Raw genomic sequence first — 23,939 nt, forward strand, 5'->3', positions numbered from 1 at the left:
ATTTTTAGCTCTCCGCTAAATAGCTTATTATACTTTAAGTATTTCTTAGGAATCTCTATTATCTTAGCTTTTAGCTCTCTAGCAATCACATATATTCCTAAAGGCCTATTATAGTTCGATTAAGGTGCCCTTTATAGGCCGCTCTTAGCTTTATAACCGCATTCTAGTAAATCCCATTAAAGTTAACTAGTTCTCTAATTAACTTATAGATTACTCGCTTATAACTAGGGTATCCTTAATATAACATTATATTTTAAGATTATTATAATATTTAGTGTAACTTAATATTTCGTGCCTTATATATTAACGAGAAGTTACGTTACTTTCATGTTAACTACTCCTTAGCTATACTTTACCGTAGTTCCTTTTATAGTTATAAGTTGGTAGGGCTTATCTTTAGGTGTTTAAGGTAATTATAATCTATTAACGAGATTTAGCGAGATAAAATTTCCTTATACTCCGCTATTAATTATTACCTGGATCTTTCATCCCATTATAGTTATGTTAATTATAAGGTATGCTATGCTGCTAATGTTTATAGTATATAAAGACCTGTTAGATCTTCGTTAAGGAATTAGTCTTAATTATAATAATAGCTATCGTTTCCCGATTTATTGATCCTATCCTTATATTATTCTTTAGCGCGTTATTTTAGGCGCTATCGTTAGCGGTTATCTTCTAACGCATTATTAAAGCTTTCTTAGTAATCGCTTAACCTACTATTTATATTAATTGAACTTAGGCTAAGCGAGTTGCTTGTAGTTACATAATTCCCTTTCTTCTTATATTATAGGGTTATAGCTTAGGTAGTGTGTACGTTATTCTTAGTATAATATAACTTTTCGTTTAATATCTTTAAATCGGTTCGTTATAATTTCGGTTATATTATAAGGGTTATTTTTCTTCCCTTTTATTCTCGTGGAAACTATCCGCTACCTTACTTACTGCTAAGGTGCGTGTAGCAATTATTATTGTAATAAAAGGTCTAATTAAGGAGTTTATATTTAATTTTAGGTTCGTCTTTCTTAATTAAATAATTCTCTTCTTCTTAGATTTATTCTAGTAAAGGTTTACTTTTTAGTAAGGGTGTCTAGTGTTCCTAAAAGTTATCGGATACTAGTTAGGTTTTAAATTCCTAATCTTTATTTAAACTAATGTTATTTATTAACGTAGGGCTTTCTTTATTACTTGCCACACTAAGATTTCGCGTGGGTAAGTCTTCTTAGTTTATGGTATAAAGCTTTCTGCCTTTAGGAATTAGCTTTTATAGCTTTTTTAGGGTTTTACATTTATTTATAAAGTGTCTAATCTTACTATAATTATAATAAGTCTTCCCCTTTTCCTTATTTATAGCGTTAAGTTCTATAGGTCTAGCGTAATACTCGTATACTATTAACGTTTAGCGTAGCTTACTATTATTAGGTTTATTAAACCTAGCATATAATCCAAATTTCCTGTGACTTTTTTCGTAACGTTACTCGTATAAACGGTTATTTGCCTTAATAATCATTTTAATAAAGTCGTTAAATAACTTAAGACGATCTTCTTAATAAATGTTATCCTTTACTTCTTCTTTAAGTCCTTAATAAAAGACTTTTATTTTAGGTTTAATGTTCTAGTTAAGTTTTACTATAATACGTTTAAATTCCTTAGCGTAATAAGCTATAGATCCGGTTTACTTAAGTTAAGTAAGTTATCGTATAGCTTCTTTATACTTATTAGGGTTTTTAAATGCAGCGAGAAGTTATTCTTTAAAGGTTTTATAATTAAAGAAGATGTAAATAACTTTTACTCTAGCTTTAGCGCCGTGCTTAAGATATATGTAGAGGGTTAGCTCCCACTATTCCATTACTTTCTTAGTTAAGAGGTTACTATTATAAAGAATCTATAACTTAGGTGTTATATAGATTTTTTCGTTAACTTATAGGTAAGCTTAGGCTTATATAAGAAAGTTCCTTATATTACCCTTATAACTATCGTATAATTTAAGCTTAGGGAATTTTAGTATGTTATTATTATTAATAGAGAATGTAGGTGTAAGATTTTAAACTACTATAAGTTCCTCTTCTTATACCTTAAGTTTCTCGTAGAGATTATTCTATTAGTTAAGAAGCTGTTAATTTTACTTCTTAAGCTTGGTAATCTTATTATAAAGGTACTTTATTATCTCCCTAGGGTTAGTAGTCTTTCCGCTTAAAGTAAATATCTTAAAAGTCGTTATTACTTAAAGTTTTAAGGTAACTTACTAAATAGGATTAATTAAAATGTAACGGTAGCTTAGGTTCTAAGGTATAGTAGGTCTATTTCTTAGGAAGTAAGTTAGGTTAAATGCTATAGAGTAGCTTTTAAGTAGTATTATAATAAGGCTATTAAGAGTATAACTCTTAATAGTAAAACTATTACTTAGATTAATTAATAGAGATCTAGATTATCTGGCTTATAGGAATACCTTCTCCTTAAGTACTCGTTTATCTCTCTATTATAGTCCTGGATTATTTAGATCGCCTAATAATCCCAATGATCCTATCTCGTTAGATTATCTACATAATCCAATAAGCCATCACGTGACCTGATGTCCTAATAATCCCAATAATCCCGTCTCGTTGGATCATCTATATGATCTAATGAGCTATCACGTGACCTAATGTCCTTGCTGGTTAGCGGCTGTGCCTACCCTTGCCAGTGCGGCCCAGCTTCCCGCGTCTCGTGCAGTGACGTTCGTAACACTAATCGTTTAATTTTAAAATATCCTTTTAAAGCTATAAGAACTTTATTAATAATTTAAAGGGTTAGTCCTATAATAATAATATTATTAACGTAGAGTAAAACAAGTACTCTATTACACTAAAGAAAGATATAGAGTTTCTCTTAAAGTTATTTAAAGCCTAGCTTCTTAAATTCGTTATTAATATCCTTAAACCATTATATTAGAGCTATAGGAAGGCTATAAAGAGCTTAACGTAATAGGTAAACTTTACTTGTACTATTATTATAGCCTTAAGGTTATTTAACATAGATTTCCTGCCTTACTTTTAAGTTAAGAAATGCTATAATGGTATTACATTAACGCTATTTAAAGTTTAATACGGCTATAATAGTGTAAAACACTTATATAAACACTAAATATACCACGGTAGCGTATAGATCTTAGTTATTAAAGATATTACCTGCTTTATTACCTTAAATAACCTAATAAGCTTTCGCGTAAGGTTCTCCTTTAATTAAATACTTTACCTGGTAAACCTATTACTTTAGGAGTACTTTTACTTCTTTTAAAGCTTTAATAAGCTTATATTTATCTTAATTAATAAGTCTATTAACTTCTTTTCATTTAGCTAGTTTTTAGAAGGAATTATAGTTATAGCGTTTAATAGCCTTAAACTAAGTTTTTAGAATATCTTACTTATAATTAACGATTTATTTAATTAATGCTAGGCTATATAAAATAAAGAGATTAGGTTTATTATTATAAATATTATTATTAATATGCCTAATTATTAAATTAAAAAAACGAGTGTCTTTAAAGCTATTAGAAAAGGCTTATTTCTTTCTATTAGTTTAAAGAGAAAGATAATTACGTTAAGTACCTAAGCGTAAAGAGTAACGAACTATAGATTTCTCTTATTCCGTAATAATTTAAGCCTTTAGCGCGGGAGAAGGGAGATTAAAGTCTTTATTTACGTTAAAGAAGCGTTTATTTATTTTACTTGGTATTAAAAATAACGTAGGAAATATTAATTGCTTAGAATAATTATTATCATTATTATTTTTATTATTATTACCTATATTAATGGATAACGCGGTGTTAGCTTAGCTTTTATTACTATTTCCTATAGTATTAATTGTCTTATTAACTTAGTTTACACCTATAATATAAATGCGTTTTCCTTTACCGGTTAGTTTAGGATTAATAAGTTGTTACGAACGACACTACACAAGACACGGGACGGGACCGCACCGGCTAGGACAGGCACGACCCGTAGGCATAAGAAGAAGGCAAGGGCACGTGACCAGCCACGTGACCTAAGAGGCGATTAAAGAGGTTAATGTTTAAACACATTAACTAAGAAGAATTAAACCAATTAAACTTTAAGCTAATTAATTAAGGTTTAAAGGGATTAATAGTTAAGCCAATTAATTTAAGACTATAATAGAGAGATAAACGAATACTTAAGAAGGAAGTATTCCTATAATTAAATAGTTTAATTCTTTATTAATTAATCTAAGTAATAGTCTTACTCTTAAGAGTTATCCTCTTAATAGCCTTATTATAATACTACTTAAAAGCTACTTTATAGCATTTAACCTAACTTACTTTTTAAGAAATAAACCTATTATACCTTAAAACCTAAGCTATTATTATATTTTAATTAATCCTATTTAATAAGTTACCTTAAAACTTTAAGTAATAATAACTTTTAAGATATTTACTTTAAGCGGAAAGACTATTAACCTTAAGGAGATAATAAAGTACCTTTATAATAAGATTATTAAGCTTAAGAAGTAAAATTAATAGCTTCTTAATTAATAGAATAATCTTTACGAAAAACTTAAGGTATAAGAAGAGAAACTTATAGTAATTTAAAATCTTATACTTATATCCTTTATTAATAATAATAATATACTAAAATTCCCTAAGCTTAAATTATACGATAATTATAAGGGTAATATAAGGAACTTTCTTATATAAGCCTAAGCTTACCTATAAGTTAACGAAAAAATCTATATAATACTTAAGTTATAGATTCTTTATATTAGTAACCTCTTAATTAAGAAAGCAATAAAATAGTAGAAGCTAACTCTTCGCGTATATCTTAAGCATAGCGCTAAAGTTAAAGTAAAAGTTATTTACATTTTCTTTAATTACGAAACCTTTAAGAAATAACTTCTCATTACATTTAAAAACCCTAATAAGTATAAAGAAGCTATATAATAGCTTACTTAACTTAAGTAGACTAGATTTATAGCTTATTACGCTAGGGAGTTTAAACGCATTATAGTAAAACTTAATTAGAATATTAAACCTAAAATAAAAGTCTTTTATTAAGAACTTAAAGAAGAAGTAAAGGATAACATTTATTAAGAAGATTATTTTAAGTTATTTAATAACTTTATTAAAATAGTTATTAAGGTAAATAATTATTTATATAAGTAATATTACGAAAAAAGTTATAGAAAATTTAAATTATATATTAGGTTTAATAAACCTAATAGTAATAAGCCACGCTAAATATTAATAGTATACGAGTACCACGCTAAACCTATAAAACTTAACGTTATAAATAAGGAAAAGGGGAGGACTTATTATAATTATAGTAAGACTAGACACTTTATAAATAAATGTAAAGCCCTAAAAAAGCTATAAAAGCTAATCCTTAAAGGTAAGAAGCTTTATACTATAAATTAAAAAGACTTACCCACGCGAAATCTTAGTATAATAAGTAATAAAGGAAACTATACGTTAATAAATAATACTAGTTTAAATAAAGATTAGGAATTTAAAACTTAACTAATACCTAATAACTTTTAGGAATACTAGACACTCTTACTAAAAAGTAAACCTTTACTAGAATGAATTTAAGAAGAAGAGAATTATTTAACTAAGAAAGATAAACCTAAAATTAAATATAAACTCCTTAATTAAACCTTTTATTATAATAATAATTATTACACGCACCTTAATAGTAAGTAAGGTAATAAATAGTTTTTACAAGAATAAAAGGGAAGAAGAATAACCCTTATAATACAACTAAAATTATAATAAACCAATTCAAAGATATTAAACGAGAAGTTATATTATACTAAGAATAACGTATATACTACCTAAGCTATAACCCTATAATATAAGGAGAAAGGGAACTATATAATTACAAGTAACTCACTTAGCCTAAGTTTAATTAATATAAATAGTAGATTAAGCAATTACTAAGAAAGCTCTAATAATGCGTTAAAGGATAATCGCTAATAATAGCGCTTAAAGATACGCGTTAAATAATAAGAGAAGAGAAATAATAAATTAGGAAACGATAGCTATTATTGCAATTAAGATTAATTCCTTAACGAAGATCTAATAGGTCTTTATATACTATAAATATTAGCAGTATAGCACACCTTATAATTAATATAACTATAATAGAATGAAAGATTCAGGTAATAATTAATAGTAGAGTATAAGAAAATTTTATCTCGCTAAATCTCGTTAATAGATTATAATTACCTTAAACACCTAAAGATAAGCCCTATTAACTTATAATTATAGAAGAAACTACGGTAAAGTATAGCTAAGAAGTAATTAATATAAAAGTTACGTAGCTTTTAATTAATATATAAGGTATAAAACACTAAGTTACATTAAATATTATAGTAATCTTAAAACACGATATTATATTAGAGATACCCTAGTTATAAGTAAGTAATCTATAAGTTAATTAAAGAACCGGTTAACTTTAATAGAATTTACTAGAATATAATTATAAAGTAAAGAGTAATCTATAAAGAGCATCTTATTTAAACTATAATAGGCCTTTAAGAATATACGTAATTACTAGAGAGCCTAAAGCTAAGATAACGGAGATTTCTAAGAAATACTTAAAGTATAATAAGCTATTTAATAAAGAGCTAAAAATAAGACTACTAGAGTATTTACGCTAGGACTACGAGATTAAACTCTAGCCTAGTATTAAATTAACGTTTAATAAGATTTATTCTTAGAACCTTAAGTAAAATAAGGCGCTTAAGGAGTATTTAAAGAATATATTATAAAAGGGATATATAAGACTATTAAAGTCCTTAATAAAATACCTAATCCTATAAGTATTAAAGAAGAATAGAAAACTATAATTATATATTAATTACTAACACTTAAATAAGATTATAATTAAGAATTAATACCCATTACCGCTTATAACGGAAATTAGAGATAAAGTTAAGAAAGCTAAATAATTTACTATACTTAACTTAAAAGAAGCCTATAACCTTATATAAATAAAAGAAGGCTACGAGTAAATAATAGCATTTTAAACTAGCAGAGAACACTATAAATATCTAGTAATACCTTTTAGGCTTATTAATATACTAATAACCTCTTAAAGAATAATTAATATAATCTTATAAAAACAACTAAAAGTATTTATAGTTATATACCTTAACGATATTCTTATTTATTTAAATACCCTTAAGAAATACAAATAGCACGTATATAAAGTACTATAAACTCTATAGGATAATAAACTCTTAGTTAAAGCCTTAAAATACTAGTTCTACTAAAATACTATACACTTTTTAGGGTACGTGCTTACATACAAAGAAATATAAATAAGCTTAAATAAGATTAAAATTATTAAGAAATAGCTTATACTAAAGAATCTAAAAGAAGTTAAAGAATTTATAGCATTTATAAACTTCTACTATAAGTTCTTAAGCGAATATAAAGACATTTTATAACCTCTTATAAACCTAATAAAGAAAGAAGTTAGCTTTTAATAGAATAAACTAAAAGCTATAGCATTTTAAAAGATAAAAGATTTAGTTACGTTAAAACCTATATTAAAAGCACTTAATTAAAATAAACCTTATAAGCTTAAAACGAATGCCTTAAACTTTATACTAGGCAAATAGCTTAAATAACGAGATAATTAAGAAAGATTACACCTAGTTACATTCTTCTTAAAGAAACTCCACGAACTTAAACTCAATTATAGGATCCACGATAAAGAACTTATAGCTATTATTAAGTGCTTTAAAGAATAAAAATACTATCTTATAAGAGTAAAGCATTAAATTAAGGTTTATACTAACTATAAGAATCTTATATCGTTCTTAACTATAAAGGATTTAAATAAATAATAGATTAAATAATATAAAACCCTTATAAATTATAACTTTAAGATTATATACTATAAAGGATTTAAAAACGAAAGGGCTAACGCGCTTAGCTAAAAAAAGAACTTAAAATTAAATTAATAAGTGAGTAATACACCCTTACTACGCGCTATTAAGGATAAGAACCTTATACTAGGCACCTAAGAAATTAATATAACCTAATAAGTTAAGCTAAATAAAACATAAATGTATTAAATCACATTATATATTAATAATAATAGTTATTTAAATAATTAGAAAACGAAAACGTATCTATTTAAGGAAGGTAAGACCTTCTTATATAATAAACGGTAGTATATTCCTAGTACACTTTAAGAATAGCTTATTAAGGAAATATATAAGCACTTATTACACGAATATTAGGGTATAAGGAAAACAATTAGTAGGCTAAGAAGATTATATAACTTTTTAAAAAGTAAAAAAATAGTATAAGAAGTTATTAAGAAATGCGATACGTGTAATAAAGCAAAATTAACGCGACACGCATTATACGAAGAATTACAATTAATATTACCACTTAAAAGAGCATAATAAACTATTATAATAAACTTTATCATTAAACTACTAAAGTTAAAAGAACCTATAATAGGAGTAGCTTATAATAGTATTCTAATTATTATAAATAAACTTATAAAATACGCCTATTACATTCCATATAAGAAATCAAGTAATACTAAGAACTTAACGTATATATTCTTTAAAATAATTATTATATAACATAGATTACTAATAAAGCTTATATTAAATCGCAATAAATTATTCACCTTAAACTTTTAAAAATACCTTATAAAAACTATAAAGATTAAATAAAGCTTATTAATAGTATTCCACCTATAATTAAATAGGTAAATAGAAATCTTAAACTAAATACTTAAATAATATCTGCGAAGCTATATTAACTATTAATAGAATAATTAGGTAAAATAGCTACTACTAGTATAATAGGCTTATAATAGCTCTAAGATTAATAATATAAAGATGTTATTATTTAGGGTAAATTACGGATTTAACCCTATTATTAAAACACATGTAATATAAAATGTAAGCGCGCTAGTAGCTATAACGCATATAGTAACCATAATAGAAATATAAAAACACTTATAATAGGAATAAATATTTTTATAGAATTAAATGAAATACTACGCGAATAAAAAGAGATTATTAGCGCTAATCTTAGAGAAGGAATATAAAGTATACCTTATTCGTAAAAATATTAAAACTAAGTAACCTAGTAATAAACTTAACTAAAAGAAGATTAAATTATTCCTTATTAAACGAAAAATCTTAAATATTAACTATAAACTATTATTACTAAATAAAATAAGAATCTATCCTATATTTCATATATTACTACTAGAGAAAGTATTAGATAAATCTATAATCGCTATAAATATTATAATAAAAGATACTAACGAATATAAAGTTAAATAAATACTTAAAGTATAGGGAGATATAAAGAATCATTATTATCTTATTAAATAAAAGGGATATTTAAACTCTAAAAACACCTAAAAACCAGTTAAAAATCTTACGAATTACTTAACGTTACTTAAATAATTTTATTTCTAAGAAACGCATCCCAATTAATCTTTTAAGTATTATTTAATAACTTAATACTAAATTTAATATCTAAGAAACGAATTAAAATAGAATTTAAATCCTTAAAAGGAGTAAAAAGAACCCTTATAATCTTTTAAAGCTATTCCGCTTTCTTATATTTTACACGTTCTAACTCTTTAACGTTATTAATACCACGCGTAATTACACGTATTATTTTCTTAAACTATAATTTCTTTTATTTTTATAAATATAAGACCTTTTAATTCTTAGTTAAGGTACGCTTCTTAGCTTCTTTAAGCTCTCTCTTAAGCTTATAATATTAATCTATAATACTATAAAGCTATTAAGGGGTTACGCTCGTAATATTATAATTCCCTTACTTATCCACTATACACTTCATATAATAACTTAAATTAAAAACGAAGGCTTTACATTAAGGAAGTCCTATACAAGCATAATAAGCGTAAGCCTTTATAAAGGATAAAGACGAATTATTAATTATTATAAAAAGAAGGTTATTTTAATAAAGGGAAGAAGTAAACGAAGCTTTAAACCACTATTTTAAGACACAATTAATTAATATAATAGCATATAATAATAGGAGAAAGAAAACGCATAATACTTAAGCTAGCCTATTTTAATAGCCTTAAGGATAAGACTAATAAAGGAGAGGTATAATATTATAAATAACACTATATAAGACACAAGACGAGACCGCACTAGCTAAAATAAGCATAACCCGTAGGTATAAAAAGAAGGTAAGGGCACGTAACTAGCCACGTAACCTAAGAGGCGATTAAAGAGGTTAATATTTAAACACATTAACTAGAGAGAATTAAACCAACTGAACTTTAAGCTAATTAATTAAGGTTTAAAGGGATTAATGGTTAAGCTAATTAATTTAAAACTATAATAAAGAGATAAACGAATACTTAAGGAGAAAGTATTCCTATAATTAGATAATCTAGTTCTTTATTAATTAATCTAAGTAATAGTCTTACTATTAAGAGTTATACTCTTAATAGCCTTATTATAATACTACTTAAAAGCTACTCTATAGCATTTAACCTAACTTACTTCCTAAGAAACAGACCTACTGTGCCTTAGAACCTAAGCCACCGTTACATAAGTTTAGCTTTATACTTAAATTATTCTAATACATTATTTTTAGATTCTTTGCTTTATCCTTTAAAGAAGCGTATATTATAAGCACGTATAACGCGTTTCTCTTTTAGTAACTAAACATTATAAATATAGCTAGTTGCTCCTTTAACGCTAATAAGATAGCCTTTAATAGCTCTTAGTGCTATTTTAGCTGTAATAATTCTCTTGCTATCTAGGATCTATACGTAGGCAATATATTTTTATGTTTAAAGGTTATGAATTGTAGCTTTTATATTAAGACTAAGCTTATTATATAAGGCTTAAGTTAGTAACTTACTATTTGGATTACCATTTATTAGAAGCAGATTAATAATTTTTACTACGTGTTAAATCGTATAAGGCTATAAAGCCTCTAGTAATTTAAATTCAATTATATAGGTATAAGCTAACTTTATAAGAGTTTATTTAGCTCTTTTAATTATGCCTTAATATGCTAGTATATTTAGGGTACCTATACGATAATAAATACCTTAAGAGTTATAAACTTCTTAAAGTTTCTCGTTAATAAATTCCTAGGCGTTATTAGAAGCTAATACTTAAACTTTATAGCTATTATTAAGGTTTTTAGCTTAATTAATTTATGTATTAATTATTAATGTAACTTTCTTTTAATTAACGGTTATAATAACCTAATAAAAGCGTGTTTTTATATTCATAGTATAAAGTGTGTATTATTTTCCACTAAAAGATATAGGCTTATATTCTACGAAGTCCTAGTAAATATAAGAAAGAAACCTAGTTGCTTTAATAGTAGGTTAGCAATTAATTATTTAGTTTACCTTTACGAGATTATAGGCTTTATAATGAAAGTTACGTAAAGAGTCTTAATTAATACGAATTCTCTCTTCTTTATATACTTTTTAGATTCGTTCTTGCTTAATATAACTAAGTCTTTTATAAAGAAGGCTATACTTAATAGATCCTATAATAGCTTTTAATGAAAGAGATGTAAAGTTATAGTATTATATATTATTTTAAGTGATTTTTATTATAGTAACGTTTTAAGTCTAATAGTAATTAATAATAAGCTGCTTTATTAACCGTTATATAAGTGTATCTTTAAATCCGTTAAACATAATTCTATTAGAACGTAAAAGTCCTGTAAATATTATATTAACTGCTACTTTTAAGGAGTAATTAACGTTTACTAATTCTAATATACCACCTAACACGGGGATAAGGACTGATTTAACGCTATTAATTTAAAGTTATCTGCTATTATAGGCTTTTATATAATTTATACATAAAGATGTGTTTAAATAAGTGAATTATTTGGGGTTATTAAAGGTATAATTACTGTATTTAAAGTTAAGAATTATATCGTTTCGTTTAAGGTTTCTTAAAGAAAGGACTATATTAATTACGCTATTTAAGCTATTATTAATAGGAATAGTTTTAGGATTAAATGCATTTATATTAAGTGTAAGTCCTATAAAACTTTTACTAATATTCGTAATATTAGGATTAAGCTTTAACCTATTATTATTTTTAAAGCTATTTAGCTTTTAGTTCTTAGAAGCTAAGTTAGGATAAAGTAACTAATATTTATTCTTTTTATATTTAACTTTACCTGGTTTAATCATATAATTATAATTAAGTTTAATATTCTTATTAATGTTATTAAACTCTTTAGTGTTTTATAGGTTAGAATTTCCTCCCCTAGAGTTATTATTACTATTATTATTACTATTACTATTATTACTATTATTACTATTATTATTACGACTATTTTAGCCTTAATAGCCGCCTTAATTGCTATTTTAGCCTTAATTACTATTCTAGCTATTACCTTAAAGTATAAAGGTAGTCTTTATAGTGTTTTAATTACTATTAGCTATATAGTTTAATATCTTAAGCATTTCTTTAAGAGTTAAATCTTCTTTAATAATGCTAATTTTCCATAAAGCGTATAGTTATGAATGTAACTTTTAAATTACATTTATTATTACCTTAATCTAGATAACTTTAGGTATATTAGGGTGTTTTCTTTTGATTTAATTCTATAAATCCTAGTGTTTATTTAGCTAGTCACGCATTTTTACGTAAGTAGAATAATTAGAGGCTATAAGTTAAGCAATAATATTAATGATTATAATATTCGCTTATACACTAACGTCTTTAACAATTATTTATATTATTTTAACTAGTAATTTATCTAGGATTTATCCTTTAGCTTTAAGATTCTTTTAAATTCGTGAAGATACTATAGAGAAGATTAATATATTACATTTTATAAAGCTAATATTTAATAATTTAAAATGCTTTATTTCACTACGCATAATCTTTCACAGACCTAATATACGAGCTATAAGCTTAATTAAAGTTTTCTATTTATTATAGTTAATTAAATCTACTAAATCCTTAATATTTACTATAATAGTATTATCTAATAAAGAGAAAGCTAATATTCTGTTAAAGTTTACTTATAAAGAGTATAGGATCTTCTAAAACCGCTTATAAGCTTATAGGTCATCTTAGATAGATTTAGAAGTCTCTAAATTTTACTTTAATATGCTTATTTATAGTAAAATTTAGTGTGCGTTAAGATATTATATAATATTTAATCGTTATTATTTTAATTATTACCTAAATTACTAGTGTTAACGAATAGCTGTTATTTAACTATATAGTTTACGATGTTATTAAATGTTATATAAGGGCCTTTAGGTATTATATATTTAGCTAATTATTTAAAACCTAGCTTTAATGTCTTTTAGTATAGCGGTAAGTGTAGCTAGCACTTTACCGTTATAATTAAAAGTTACTATAACTACTAGCTAATTATAGTAGAAGCGAAGTTAAGGGTATATAGCTCTTAAAGGCTATGTTAATAAGCTATAATTTCGCTATAACCTATAAATAGCATTAGTTTAATTTCCTCTTAATATAATTACTCTTCTTATTCGTATATTATATTATTACTATTAACTTAAATAAGGCAAATAACTTTAAAATTTCTATTACCTTAATAATCCGCTTTTTAGCGTTAACTCTAGATTATTAGTTTTAGGTGCCTAAGACAATTACTTATAAAAGTAGCGCTAAGTTCTAGCTTACTATTTATATAAAGTTATTAGGTAAGGGGGTTTTTCTTTTATTATAGTTATTAACGATATATTAACTATAAAGTTAAAGTGCTAAATGCTAGTGTTTTCGCTATAATTATATAATTAAGGTAATAGCTTTAATAAGGTTAAATTTACTATAAATTACCGTTTTAAAGAGGTTTTAAGTTTAATTTTAGCGGTTATTATTTTTTTTAATAATAAAGCTTAAGAAAGGTAAGCTATTAATAATTAATAAAGGCTTTAAGCATGAATTTAAAAGCTTTATTAGCCTTAATCTTCTTAATAGCCTTCTTCTTATCTCTCTTACGTTTTATAAGGCTCTTTATAGCTTCTCGTCTCTTAAAGAGGCTTATAATATACTATAAGTTAAGATCCTTATCGTTTAGTAGTGCTATAATCGGTTAATTATAGTGTTTTACGCGTAGGTTATATGTGTAAGCTATAATAAACGGTCTATAACCTTAATTATTACTTATAACACTTAAATTATTAGGAGATAAAGATAGAAAGAGTTAATAGAAGGTTTATAATAATACTCTAAGAGTAAGAGGGCTTATAACCTATGAAGGGAGGTAAGGCTAACGAAATAGCAATTACATTGAATTGTCTTAGCCGAACTAATAATAAGGCTAATAAGCCGGGAATGTGCGATGCTGTGGGCATCGCGCGAGGCTGAACCCTTATCACGTGACCACCCTCAACAGCTAGTACGTGATTAAGGTCCCTAAATGAGTCATCTAGCCGGCCCTTTTTATATCTAGGTGGTTCGAACTAGCCTATAAAGTTCAAACTAGGTTGTGAGAATTAGATTAAAAGCCAGCTAGTAAAGCTACTAGCTACGGCATTTCTATTCAATGGATATCTGTCATTTTAGATGTTCAACTACAAAGAATGTCTGTCTCAATTCCCTCGATGCAGAGACGCCAGTATCTTCCATGGTGCGTACTGTCACTGATTTAAAAGTCAGCTAGGTTGACAAAGAAGATGCTCGTAAGAAACCTTTGACTTGTATGTATGACCAGTTACAGTCCGCGGCAGAATCAATTTGCCCATCAAAAAGTAACCCTCAAGAATAAACAGTGATATATTAAGCATGAAGCGCGATAGCTAAGTATATTATGTGATCTGGCTGAATAGCTTTTGCCTCCACTGCAGTAAAGAGGAACTAGTTAGCCACAGGATCAAAATCCGGCGCAGTAATGAAATTCGCAATAAATGCCCTCCACCACTTCACCATACTGGCCAAATCGGATTGTTAATAAAGGATTTTGCAACACACCAAGGGTGAGATCAATGCGAGAAACCCACTGAGAACTCCATTGTCAGGCAGACACGGCATGGATGCCATACAACAGCAACAATATCAACCCACGCAATGTTTGCATTACTATATAGCAGTTAGATTCTCTGTGACGGCTTCGCCTCTCAGTAGTATTGCCAGAGTCGTTTACGTTCCATCCCCCACCAGCGGGCTACAGATTCTGCCTCACGCACCCATGTGGCCGCATCCATGCCAAGATATCGCTCAACATCTGATACAAGACCTTCCAGGGACCAATTTAAGATGCGGTCTAGTTCTAGCGGGTCTTTTTCAAGGTTCGTGAAAACGTATTCCGCACTGTCGTCCCAAGGGAGGACAAGTCTCCAGGGCGCATCGGCCGACGTCACGGCAAGGAAGCGCCCGCCTGGATTGACGATGCCAAAGTTCCAAGCACGGCGGCCTTGATTCGTGGTTTTGAAGGGACGGATCAGTGACTGCCCCTCGTAATCTTGCATAATATCCGACGCCGCATCGGTATCACGCGCATTCAGCGACCCGCTACTAATTAAGAGATCAAGCACTGTAGGCAAGATGTTGATCGAGGTCGAGTTCACAGCAAGTTGAACGCGGGGGATTCGCGGATGCCTGAAAGTCAGAGGCACGCGAAAATTGCTGATATGGCCGTTCTGATATGTGCCACTGGCTTTGGCGTCCTCTCTAAACGCTTGCCCATGGTCTCCAACAAATACCACCAGCGTCTCGTTTGAGACTTCAAAGTCATCGAGCAATTGCATCAGCTCGCCTACCCAGGCGTCGTTCCAGCGAATCGTGTTCAAATAATTGTTCATGTCTTCATGCGAAGTCGTAAGTCCCCCGCGCGCACTACCCATGTACTCCGTCTTGTCGAACCACGACGGGGTGCTCCAAGGATGATGTGTCGTGCTGGTGAAATGGGAGAGGAACATGCGTTGATTTCTCTCTATCGCCTTCTTCATGTAGTCCTTTATGTGAGATTTTATCGCCGTTTCAGCATATCCGAAATAGTTGACTTCTTCTTCATCCACCCCACCGTTTGCAATTTGGTCGTCGATTTGCTCTCTAGTCACGATGTGCTCGAATCCAATCATCTCGTCCATGTCGTTTTGGTCGTCAAACTCATCGTCGATGGACTGGAAAAAGGCGGGATACCATTTATGGTCACGATAGTCCGAGGTGTTGGGTGGTCCATTCTTTAGCATATTGAATAATTTGAATATTTGCGGCAAGCAAGGCTGATAGCTCTGGAGCTTCGATTCCTCGCACCAGTCCACCGGCATGGGCCAGACGCCGCAGTGTATCGCCGCTAGGCTCTTGATGGATGAGCTGCAAGTAGTGTGCGTCCCGACGACATTCAAGCCCCCTAGGCCAGCTTCTGTCCTGTCGTGCCACTCATTGGACACCGGTGAAATTCGTCTTCCGTCAGCTGTATGAAAGCCTCCCGACACTTCGGTTACTCTTTCCGCGTTGACAGTGAGGCGGGCCAGCTGAAGATTGACATCATCATACTTCGACTCACCATGTGACTGCAAAACCATTTTGTGAAAGTTGGAGTCTTCTTGAAGGGGAAACAACTCCTGCCGCATACTTTCCATCTGAATAAGGACAACATGCCTTATATTGACAGACTCTAACCCCAGCGTGTTTCTCAACGCCGGCAAGATGTTTCCATGGAGGTTGTTGATCTTCAAGGGGTCATTTACCGGGTTATAAAAGTGTTGGCTCTCTGAGGCCAGATCTGGAGATTCTGCAAGCTCGTCATTCATTGTATCGTCCGATGTGCCGCCAGACGTCGGTTTTGATTGTGGTTCCCAACGATGGAACCCTGAAGGCGGCGACTGGGGCAGCCACTCCGGAACTCTGCTTCTGTATTTGCTGACGAACTCGTTGTCCGTTCCGGGAGCCCAGCCCTTGAAGTAACCATCTGGGGATTCCCACTTCAGCCTTGTCACAAGGTCGGGCAGTGGCCACGTAACATCCGGGTGGTCTGTCGCCCCTAGTATACAAGAGCGCATGACAGATAGTAGAGACAGCGGCAATGTCGCTGAAGCATGACGGTAGGGAAGATTAGGTTGAAGAAAGACGCACACTAAACAACCCAGAAGCTGAGTAGCAATTAGACACCAACAAAGGAGCCGACTCACAGTCATGTAACCAGCCGAATAAGAGCAGCTGGCTGCTACACACTGTTCTTTTCCGGCATAAAGCTCATCGAAACCGATGTAATCGGCAATCTGTTTATCTACCGTGGGAAGAAGATTATTTCGCCCCGCCAGCTTTTTCGAAAAGTACTTTCCCGGCGTGAGCTGAAGCACTGGTGGATGGGCCGTTTAGCGAGGCGGATTAAAGAGGAGTTCAGAAACCACCCAACTTACTTAAATCCAGCTGAGCGCGTGCGTAGTGCAAGACTGCTCCTACAGCTCGGTGAAGCAGATCCTGGATAAAAAAGGAAACCACAATTATCGCGGTACAAGCTATCAACGCATTGCCCGAGCCGCTGGACGCTACCTTTCTAGCGCCAGCGTCGAAGGCAACCGAGACAGCATCGGCCCATCGGATTTCCCCTCCCGTCTCACAGAAGAAGCTGACAAGTGCTGCGGTGGCGAAACATGTTGAAATGCTGTTGGTGATGGTTCTTTCGTCAGTATCTAGATAAAAAAACAGCTTCGTGGAAATGTGCTATCGAACTCATATTGGTTGTGTTTGAGGGAATATGTGGATGGAAAGGAGGGGATCCGTACCTGATAAGGCACGAAGCAACAGTACTCAGCAGAGAACATCGTCCTCGTCTATTTTGCAAAAGAGACCACACGAGGAGCAGGACAAGGACATCGGGGATAAGAAACACAGGAAGGCAAAGAAGGAAAGCAGCCAACGAAAAAGAGTGGGCATTAACGTAGAGATGCACTATTTTTGCCACGACGATAGCATTGAAAAAGACGGAGAAGACGAGACGACGCGCCGCCGGCAACATAATGAAATGTGTAGCATGATACTGTGAACGAGAGTAGTTTCTGCGGTTCGGATCTACGAGAAGTTAGATTTCATTTGTATTAGTTTCCGAAGCGTGCGGGTTGCACGGCGACTTATTGGAAATCATAGACACGTAAAAGTTTCCGGTTTCAGCCCGCATTTTTCGCAGCAACCTCTTTCAGACGTCTGGCTCATGAGTCTGTCACAACCGAAACTATTGGGGCATATTGCCCGATGCGGTGGGTTGGCATGATTTGCTTGGCGTCGGGGCGTTTTAATAGTTCCTCCCGCTGAAGAGGGCGCAATCCCTCGACCAAGACATAAGAGGCGGATGATCGATGGTGGACCCCTCCCTTCCCGTTTCCCTCGTCTCTTTTCCATATATGGTGGCGGATAGGTACACTCAGATTCATCAGGGACGGACGGCCGAGACTTGCGCCCCAGGAGCGCCACAGTCACCAACACGAGAGCCTTGTTTCAACATGTTGAAGGTTAAGCCTCTCACCATTCAACGCCGTATCAGCCTGTAGTGCTCTACTTGGCGGCAGCTGGCTCGCTGCTGATCCAGAAGCCATGGTGTTGTGTCAATTTTGTGCGGTTGAACCACTTCGGAGTAGTTGAGAAGACTCAGAAAAGATCGACATGCCTTGGCATGGACAGTTTCAATGGTTCATTTTGCAACAGCTAGCTGCTCGAATGTGAGGGTGAGCAGGATGCCAGATGCGATTCCAGCCCCTGTGCGAGGAACATTGTTCTGTCTGTCAGGCCTAGGCAGGGGTGACGTGAAATCACCCAGTGCATTACCTAGCTATGACAACTTCTTCAACATTGCCTAAGAGTAGCACCGTACACAAATACCTTGGGCACATCGGCTGCCGCCGCGGCATACCTTTACCAACCATTCCTTGGATTGTGAGACAAGGGAGACAAATGGGTAACGCGTTCGGGGCCCAATGAACCAAGGCATTGTCGCAAGTCTACTTCCTCGGTGGCGCGAATTTTCTTTACAGTTGGCGGGATCAAGTTGTGCTCAACGTCGCGCAAACGCTCCGAACCGTTGAGATCGAGGGCCGATACCAAGGGTGTCTTTGTTGTACCGTGTACGGAATTCGACTGGGTTCCAGCTCGTGTTTTGAACCCATAAGCCGGTTTACTTCAACTGCAAGGAGTCAAGTCTTGGTTGCTCAAGTCGTGATGCAACCAAGACATGGCGCGTGAACGATTGCCGCCTTGGGTCTAGCCAGATAAAAGTGGGGCCCGGCTGCCAATCAGCTTCTGGCAAACGTGAACCGTGCCGCCCGTTGCTAAAACTTACGTGCCACCAGTGCGGAGGTACGGGTCGTTGAATGTGTCAAGATTCAAGAATCAAGAGTGCCAACCGAGAGCAGTCGCCCCTCGGTTAAATAAATAATGTTGAAAAACTGCAAGAATGTCATCCAGACCACCGAATCTGCCCACTAGTGGCAGATAACGAATGACCCTAGGTTCCTGCACCCTCTAGCGCAAATTTCGTTACGATCACGGTACATGCTCTTGTTCATGGGCGAGCAGTGCTACCAATACTTTGCATAGTTAGAAAGGCTTAAGCTGACATATTTATTTGGGCATTGACCGGTTTACCAGTTGCGGTCCAAATTATACTCGCAAGTCGTGGTTCCTACTCTGGCATCATCGCGTCCGCAGGAGGATCATATCTTGCTGGCGTGATTCGCTTTAGCACCCTCTGGCTTCTTGGAAAATATAAGAAATAGAACTAGGGGTAGTGCGTTTGCGGAGCCCAAACTTGAAGCTGGCCTAGCAGAGAACCTAACATGGTTTGATTTCGCGTACGCTATCCGTCTCTCCTGCCCGTGGTGCCTGAAGAGATGTTTATAGAGAAGGACCTACTAGAGTAAGCTTTGTAATGTATTCATTATGCATAGCTAATACTATTAGTAAGTCAGTTGTGTCTTACAAACGGTCCGATAGCAGTGCACAAAGGCAAAGCTCTCTGTCTCTCTGTTCTCAGCCATAGAATCCTTGTACCCATTAACCCTGACATGGTCAACGTAGGGGATATGAGTGTTCTTATTGTTCGCAGGGAACAGGATTGTACTCCAATATTATTAAACCTATGACTCTATCCCATTTGTTAATCGTTTTGGGATATCTTTTTGGCAGTCTCAACAACAGACTTACTTTGGAAAGAAGCTAGTCAAAGATATGACACAGCCGAGAGCGGGTATGAAAAGGCTGACTATATTTTGTCACCGCCAACCAGACATTGATTCCAGCCTTTCTATCTTTCTGTTAAGAGTAACGAAGGCTATAGTAAAGCTGTGCAGATTACCAGATTGTTAAGCAATGCATAGACACTTTGAGCTTCGGTCGTCTATACCAGCATTTTGCTATAGGAGTAGTAAAGCCCGAGCTGAACGCATTACACCTCTGACAGTTCATTTTTAGCATGCTAGAGATGAAGCCGGACAAATCTAGGGGAAACGATGCTAATTATTATATTTTTGCAGCATCAGAATGGACAGGCGCATCGGCGCCAGAACAAGCGCCGAGGTACCAATTAGCTCAGCATTTGTACTACATTTGCTCTATTTATATTTTCAAGCTGTTGAATGTAACCCCCTCAATTCTAACCTCTCCTCAAACCCCACACGCACTTTGAAAACCCGATCAAAACATGGCCATTCCCATAAGAGTAGCGGCTTGTCATGTGCCGTCTATTTTCCTATCAGCTAAGAAGACAACCCAAAAGGCCATTGGACTGATTGAACAAGCCGCGGCACGGAGAGCCAACCTGGTCGTCTTCCCCGAGACATTCATACCTGCATTTCCTGTGTGGAGTGCTATTCGTCCTCCAACTGCCAATCATGACCTTTTTAAGCGCATGGCGACGGAGTCGATATATGCTAATGGAGAGGAGATTCAGGATATATGCACAGCTGCAAAGGAGTTCAACGTCATGGTCAGCCTTGGCTTTTCAGAAAAGGTTGATTTTAGTAGTGCCACGCTATTCAACTCCAATCTCTTCATTAGCAGCCAGGGTGAGCCTCTTATTCATCATCGGAAGTTGGTACCGACCTTTTTTGAGAAACTCACCTGGGCCCCAGGCGATGGTCATGGTTTACGAGTTGCGGAAACACCGTTTGGAAAAATTGGCAACCTCATCTGTGGCGAGAACACAAACCCGCTCGCCAGATACGCCCTCATGGCCCAAGGCGAACAAATTCACATATCGACGTGGCCAGCGATATGGCCAACCCGGCTTGAGCCCTCACGAGATGTGAAGGATGTGACGGGTCCAACTACATCGTGCAACGCAAACTATGACAACGTTGCAGCCAATCGAACCCGTGCTGCTGGCCATTGTTTTGAGGCTAAATGTTTTGGTGTCCTCTGCTGTGGCGTGCTAGGAAAAGATGCGATTGAGGAAATTTCCGGCGGCTCATCGCATTTGAGAAATGTATTGGAACACTCCCAGCGCGGCGCTACCATGTTTTTGGACCCTACAGGAGCGCAGTTGCCAGGCTTTACCGTCAACGATGAGACACAGATCCAAGAACCTGCTCCTTTTTTGCAGGATGTTGAGGGAATCTTATACGCAGACATGAACGTGGAGGACTGCATTGAAGGAAAACAATACCATGACATTGTGGGCGGCTACCAACGACTAGATGTGTTTGACTTTAAGGTCAATAGGGCACGCCCATGTCCAGCTACGTTTGTGAGCCAAAACGATACAAATTCGATTCAAGATTAAGAGGGAAACACTAAGGATATTAGGCTAGAAGACGGATTAAGAGTATTCCATTGTGTTTTATTTAGCCCGGCTTATCCCTCATCCGGAATTGCTATACCGCATCATAGAATAATGCACTTGTCCTTTTTTCTAGCAGGTCTGTCTTGGTGTTGGATAGCACAAGTAGCAGCCACCTCAAACACTTTTTGTACCCCCTCGCCGCTCAGTGCTGAGCACTCGAGGTAAGCGACAGCTTCAAGCAATTTTCGAATCTTCTCAATCTATTGGCAGGATCTGTTAGCAAAGGCTGCATATATATGCAATTCATGTGATGGCTCCGAATCCTTGTGTGCCAGTTGCCAGACAACCTCAACGTTACGCTCTTTAATCAAAGATGCTCAAGTTACCTTTTTAGGGGTTGTAAATGTACTTGTTTGCGCCAAGTTGCTGGTAATATTAGAGCTATATTGCTGGTTCCGCAGATCCTGCTTGCAGCCGACTAAAATAATAGGTACATCGGGGCAGTATTGACAGACTTCGCGATGCCACTCAAGTACAAGAAGACTAGTTAGCAGTTGCCTCATTATTTTTTAGTACCACATATATATCATTACCTTGTCCACTACATTAGAAAGAGAAAAAGCGTTGTTTAGAGCAAAGCAGACCAAAATAATGTCGGCATTAGGGTATGAATGGATACGGAAGCGGTCATAATCTTCTTGGCCTGCGGTATCCCATAGAGCCAGCTCGACAGAGGTGTCATCAACTTGAAATTGTTGAACATGGCTCTCAAACACAGTCGGGATATATGCCTTGGACAAGATTAGTACATTCGGGGATTGGCAAAAGTTGTCAAAATTGTTAGGACGTAGACGCTATGTGGCCGATGTCGATTGAAAGTCTATTCGAGAGGCACTAGGATACGTGCTAGAATAATCAGCACAATCTTACCTCGGGAAATACACCCCTGCAGAAGACACTACATTTATCTTAGTATAAATAACGCGTTGGATGTAAAAGTGAAGAGGCCCGTAGTCCAGAATGCTTGAGGTGGGGTCTGGTAAATTTTGCTTAAAGCAGGAAAACTCACGTCAACAGGCAGGTCTTCCCACAACCGCCATCACCAACGACGACGAGCTTTCGATAAGCGCTCTTGCCTTCCTTCATTCAGAATATTGGGAGGAATCGAGCTAGCAGTTGAAAAGGGGCGCCCCACTTTTGTCTGAGAAGAGCAGGTCAAGTATTAGCTGACGGATAAAACAGACTTGACCCCGAGCTAGAGTAGTGGAGGACCTCCTACATATGCGTTGTTCACGCCACCCCACTTCCCAGCCCCTCCATTCCCAGCGGCTAAAATTAAACGGCTAGCTAACAGCATCCCGGGGAAATGAGCCGCCGACTAGACCCGCATGCGGCCCGAAACGTTCCTCCCCAATCAAGTAAAGCATCCAGATGTCTAGGGTGTAAAAACGGGTACCCCTAGGTACTCGTGGCCCGTGGGTATCCAAGTTTTTCTCAGGTTATTCGTGGGTTACCTATTTTATTATATAAGTTATTTAGTATATTTTAAGTAACTTATAAAAATAATAGGTTACTTATAATACTTGTAAGTATTATAAGTTTATTTATTATAACTTATTAATAAATTTTTATATATTAAATAAAAAATTAAGTCTTAAATAAATACTTAATATTACTTAAAATTAATTAACTTATTTAAAAAAAAAATAATCAAAAAAACCGGCTAGATAAAGGGCATCTAGTAATAATATATTTTGGCTGTACCTAGGCTAGGGAACCGTAACTAATCACGCAAGACACTATAAGTACACGCATCGCAATACGTTAGACACACTAGCCGATTAGTGATTACTTAAGATTAATGATAAATAATGATAAATAACTTATTTTCTCTTATAAATTCATTCAAGTTTTTTTTTCTTACCTATACTTACCCAAAGCCCACGGATAAGCTACCCACACTGGGTATCCGTGGACCTTTTACACCTTACAGATGTCAATGATTCCTCCACACCCCAGCCGCTAGCACCAGTTGACCTTCAAGTACTGCCTACAGCCCCAGCTCAAAACGCGGACCACAAACAGCGACCTAACGACTTGAATATCCCGCTCCCAAATCCCCTCTACCTCGTCTCTCGGCCATGGATTCCCCATAGCAACACCGCCGAATCGAAAGCGGCAGCGCGCCGAAGAATCGCGAGCCAACACCGCCGATCCCCAGCCAAGAAGATGAAGACGAACT

The 23,939-nt window shown here is 34.0% G+C and overlaps 3 protein-coding genes across 4 annotated transcripts; 1 reads left to right on the forward strand and 2 right to left on the reverse strand.

Moving 5' to 3' along the window:
• Window positions 1-14,785: 14,785 nt before the first annotated feature.
• On the reverse strand, window positions 14,786-19,123 carry J3458_015159 (uncharacterized protein). Of its 2 annotated transcripts, XM_066120696.1 has the most exons (3): window positions 17,712-19,123; window positions 17,346-17,590; window positions 14,786-17,284 (listed from the first exon to the last, which is right to left on the reverse strand). In XM_066120696.1, the coding sequence occupies exons 1-3, from the start codon at window positions 17,942-17,944 to the stop codon at window positions 15,099-15,101; spliced, it is 2,664 nt and encodes an 887-aa protein (XP_065974288.1). In that variant the 5' UTR covers window positions 17,945-19,123; the 3' UTR covers window positions 14,786-15,098. The 2 variants fall into 2 exon arrangements, with proteins under 2 accessions (XP_065974288.1, XP_065974289.1); XM_066120697.1 differs by having other exon boundaries at window positions 15,078-17,590.
• A 1,494-nt stretch (window positions 19,124-20,617) lies between these two features.
• J3458_015160 (uncharacterized protein) lies at window positions 20,618-21,713 on the forward strand (the record flags this gene model as incomplete). Its single annotated transcript, XM_007813109.2, has 1 exon — window positions 20,618-21,713. The coding sequence occupies one exon, from the start codon at window positions 20,618-20,620 to the stop codon at window positions 21,695-21,697; it is 1,080 nt and encodes a 359-aa protein (XP_007811300.2). The 3' UTR covers window positions 21,698-21,713.
• Window positions 21,473-22,923, reverse strand: J3458_015161 (uncharacterized protein). The gene is made up of 5 exons (XM_066120698.1): window positions 22,767-22,923; window positions 22,628-22,655; window positions 22,291-22,488; window positions 22,084-22,224; window positions 21,473-21,957 (listed from the first exon to the last, which is right to left on the reverse strand). Exons 1-5 carry the CDS (start codon window positions 22,841-22,843, stop codon window positions 21,799-21,801), a joined length of 603 nt encoding a protein of 200 aa, XP_065974290.1. The 5' UTR covers window positions 22,844-22,923; the 3' UTR covers window positions 21,473-21,798.
• Window positions 22,924-23,939: the final 1,016 nt, after the last annotated feature.

Source organism: Metarhizium acridum (assembly GCF_019434415.1).
Source record: "Metarhizium acridum strain ARSEF 324 chromosome Unknown scaffold_347, whole genome shotgun sequence".
NCBI classification, from domain to species: Eukaryota; Fungi; Ascomycota; class Sordariomycetes; order Hypocreales; family Clavicipitaceae; genus Metarhizium; species Metarhizium acridum.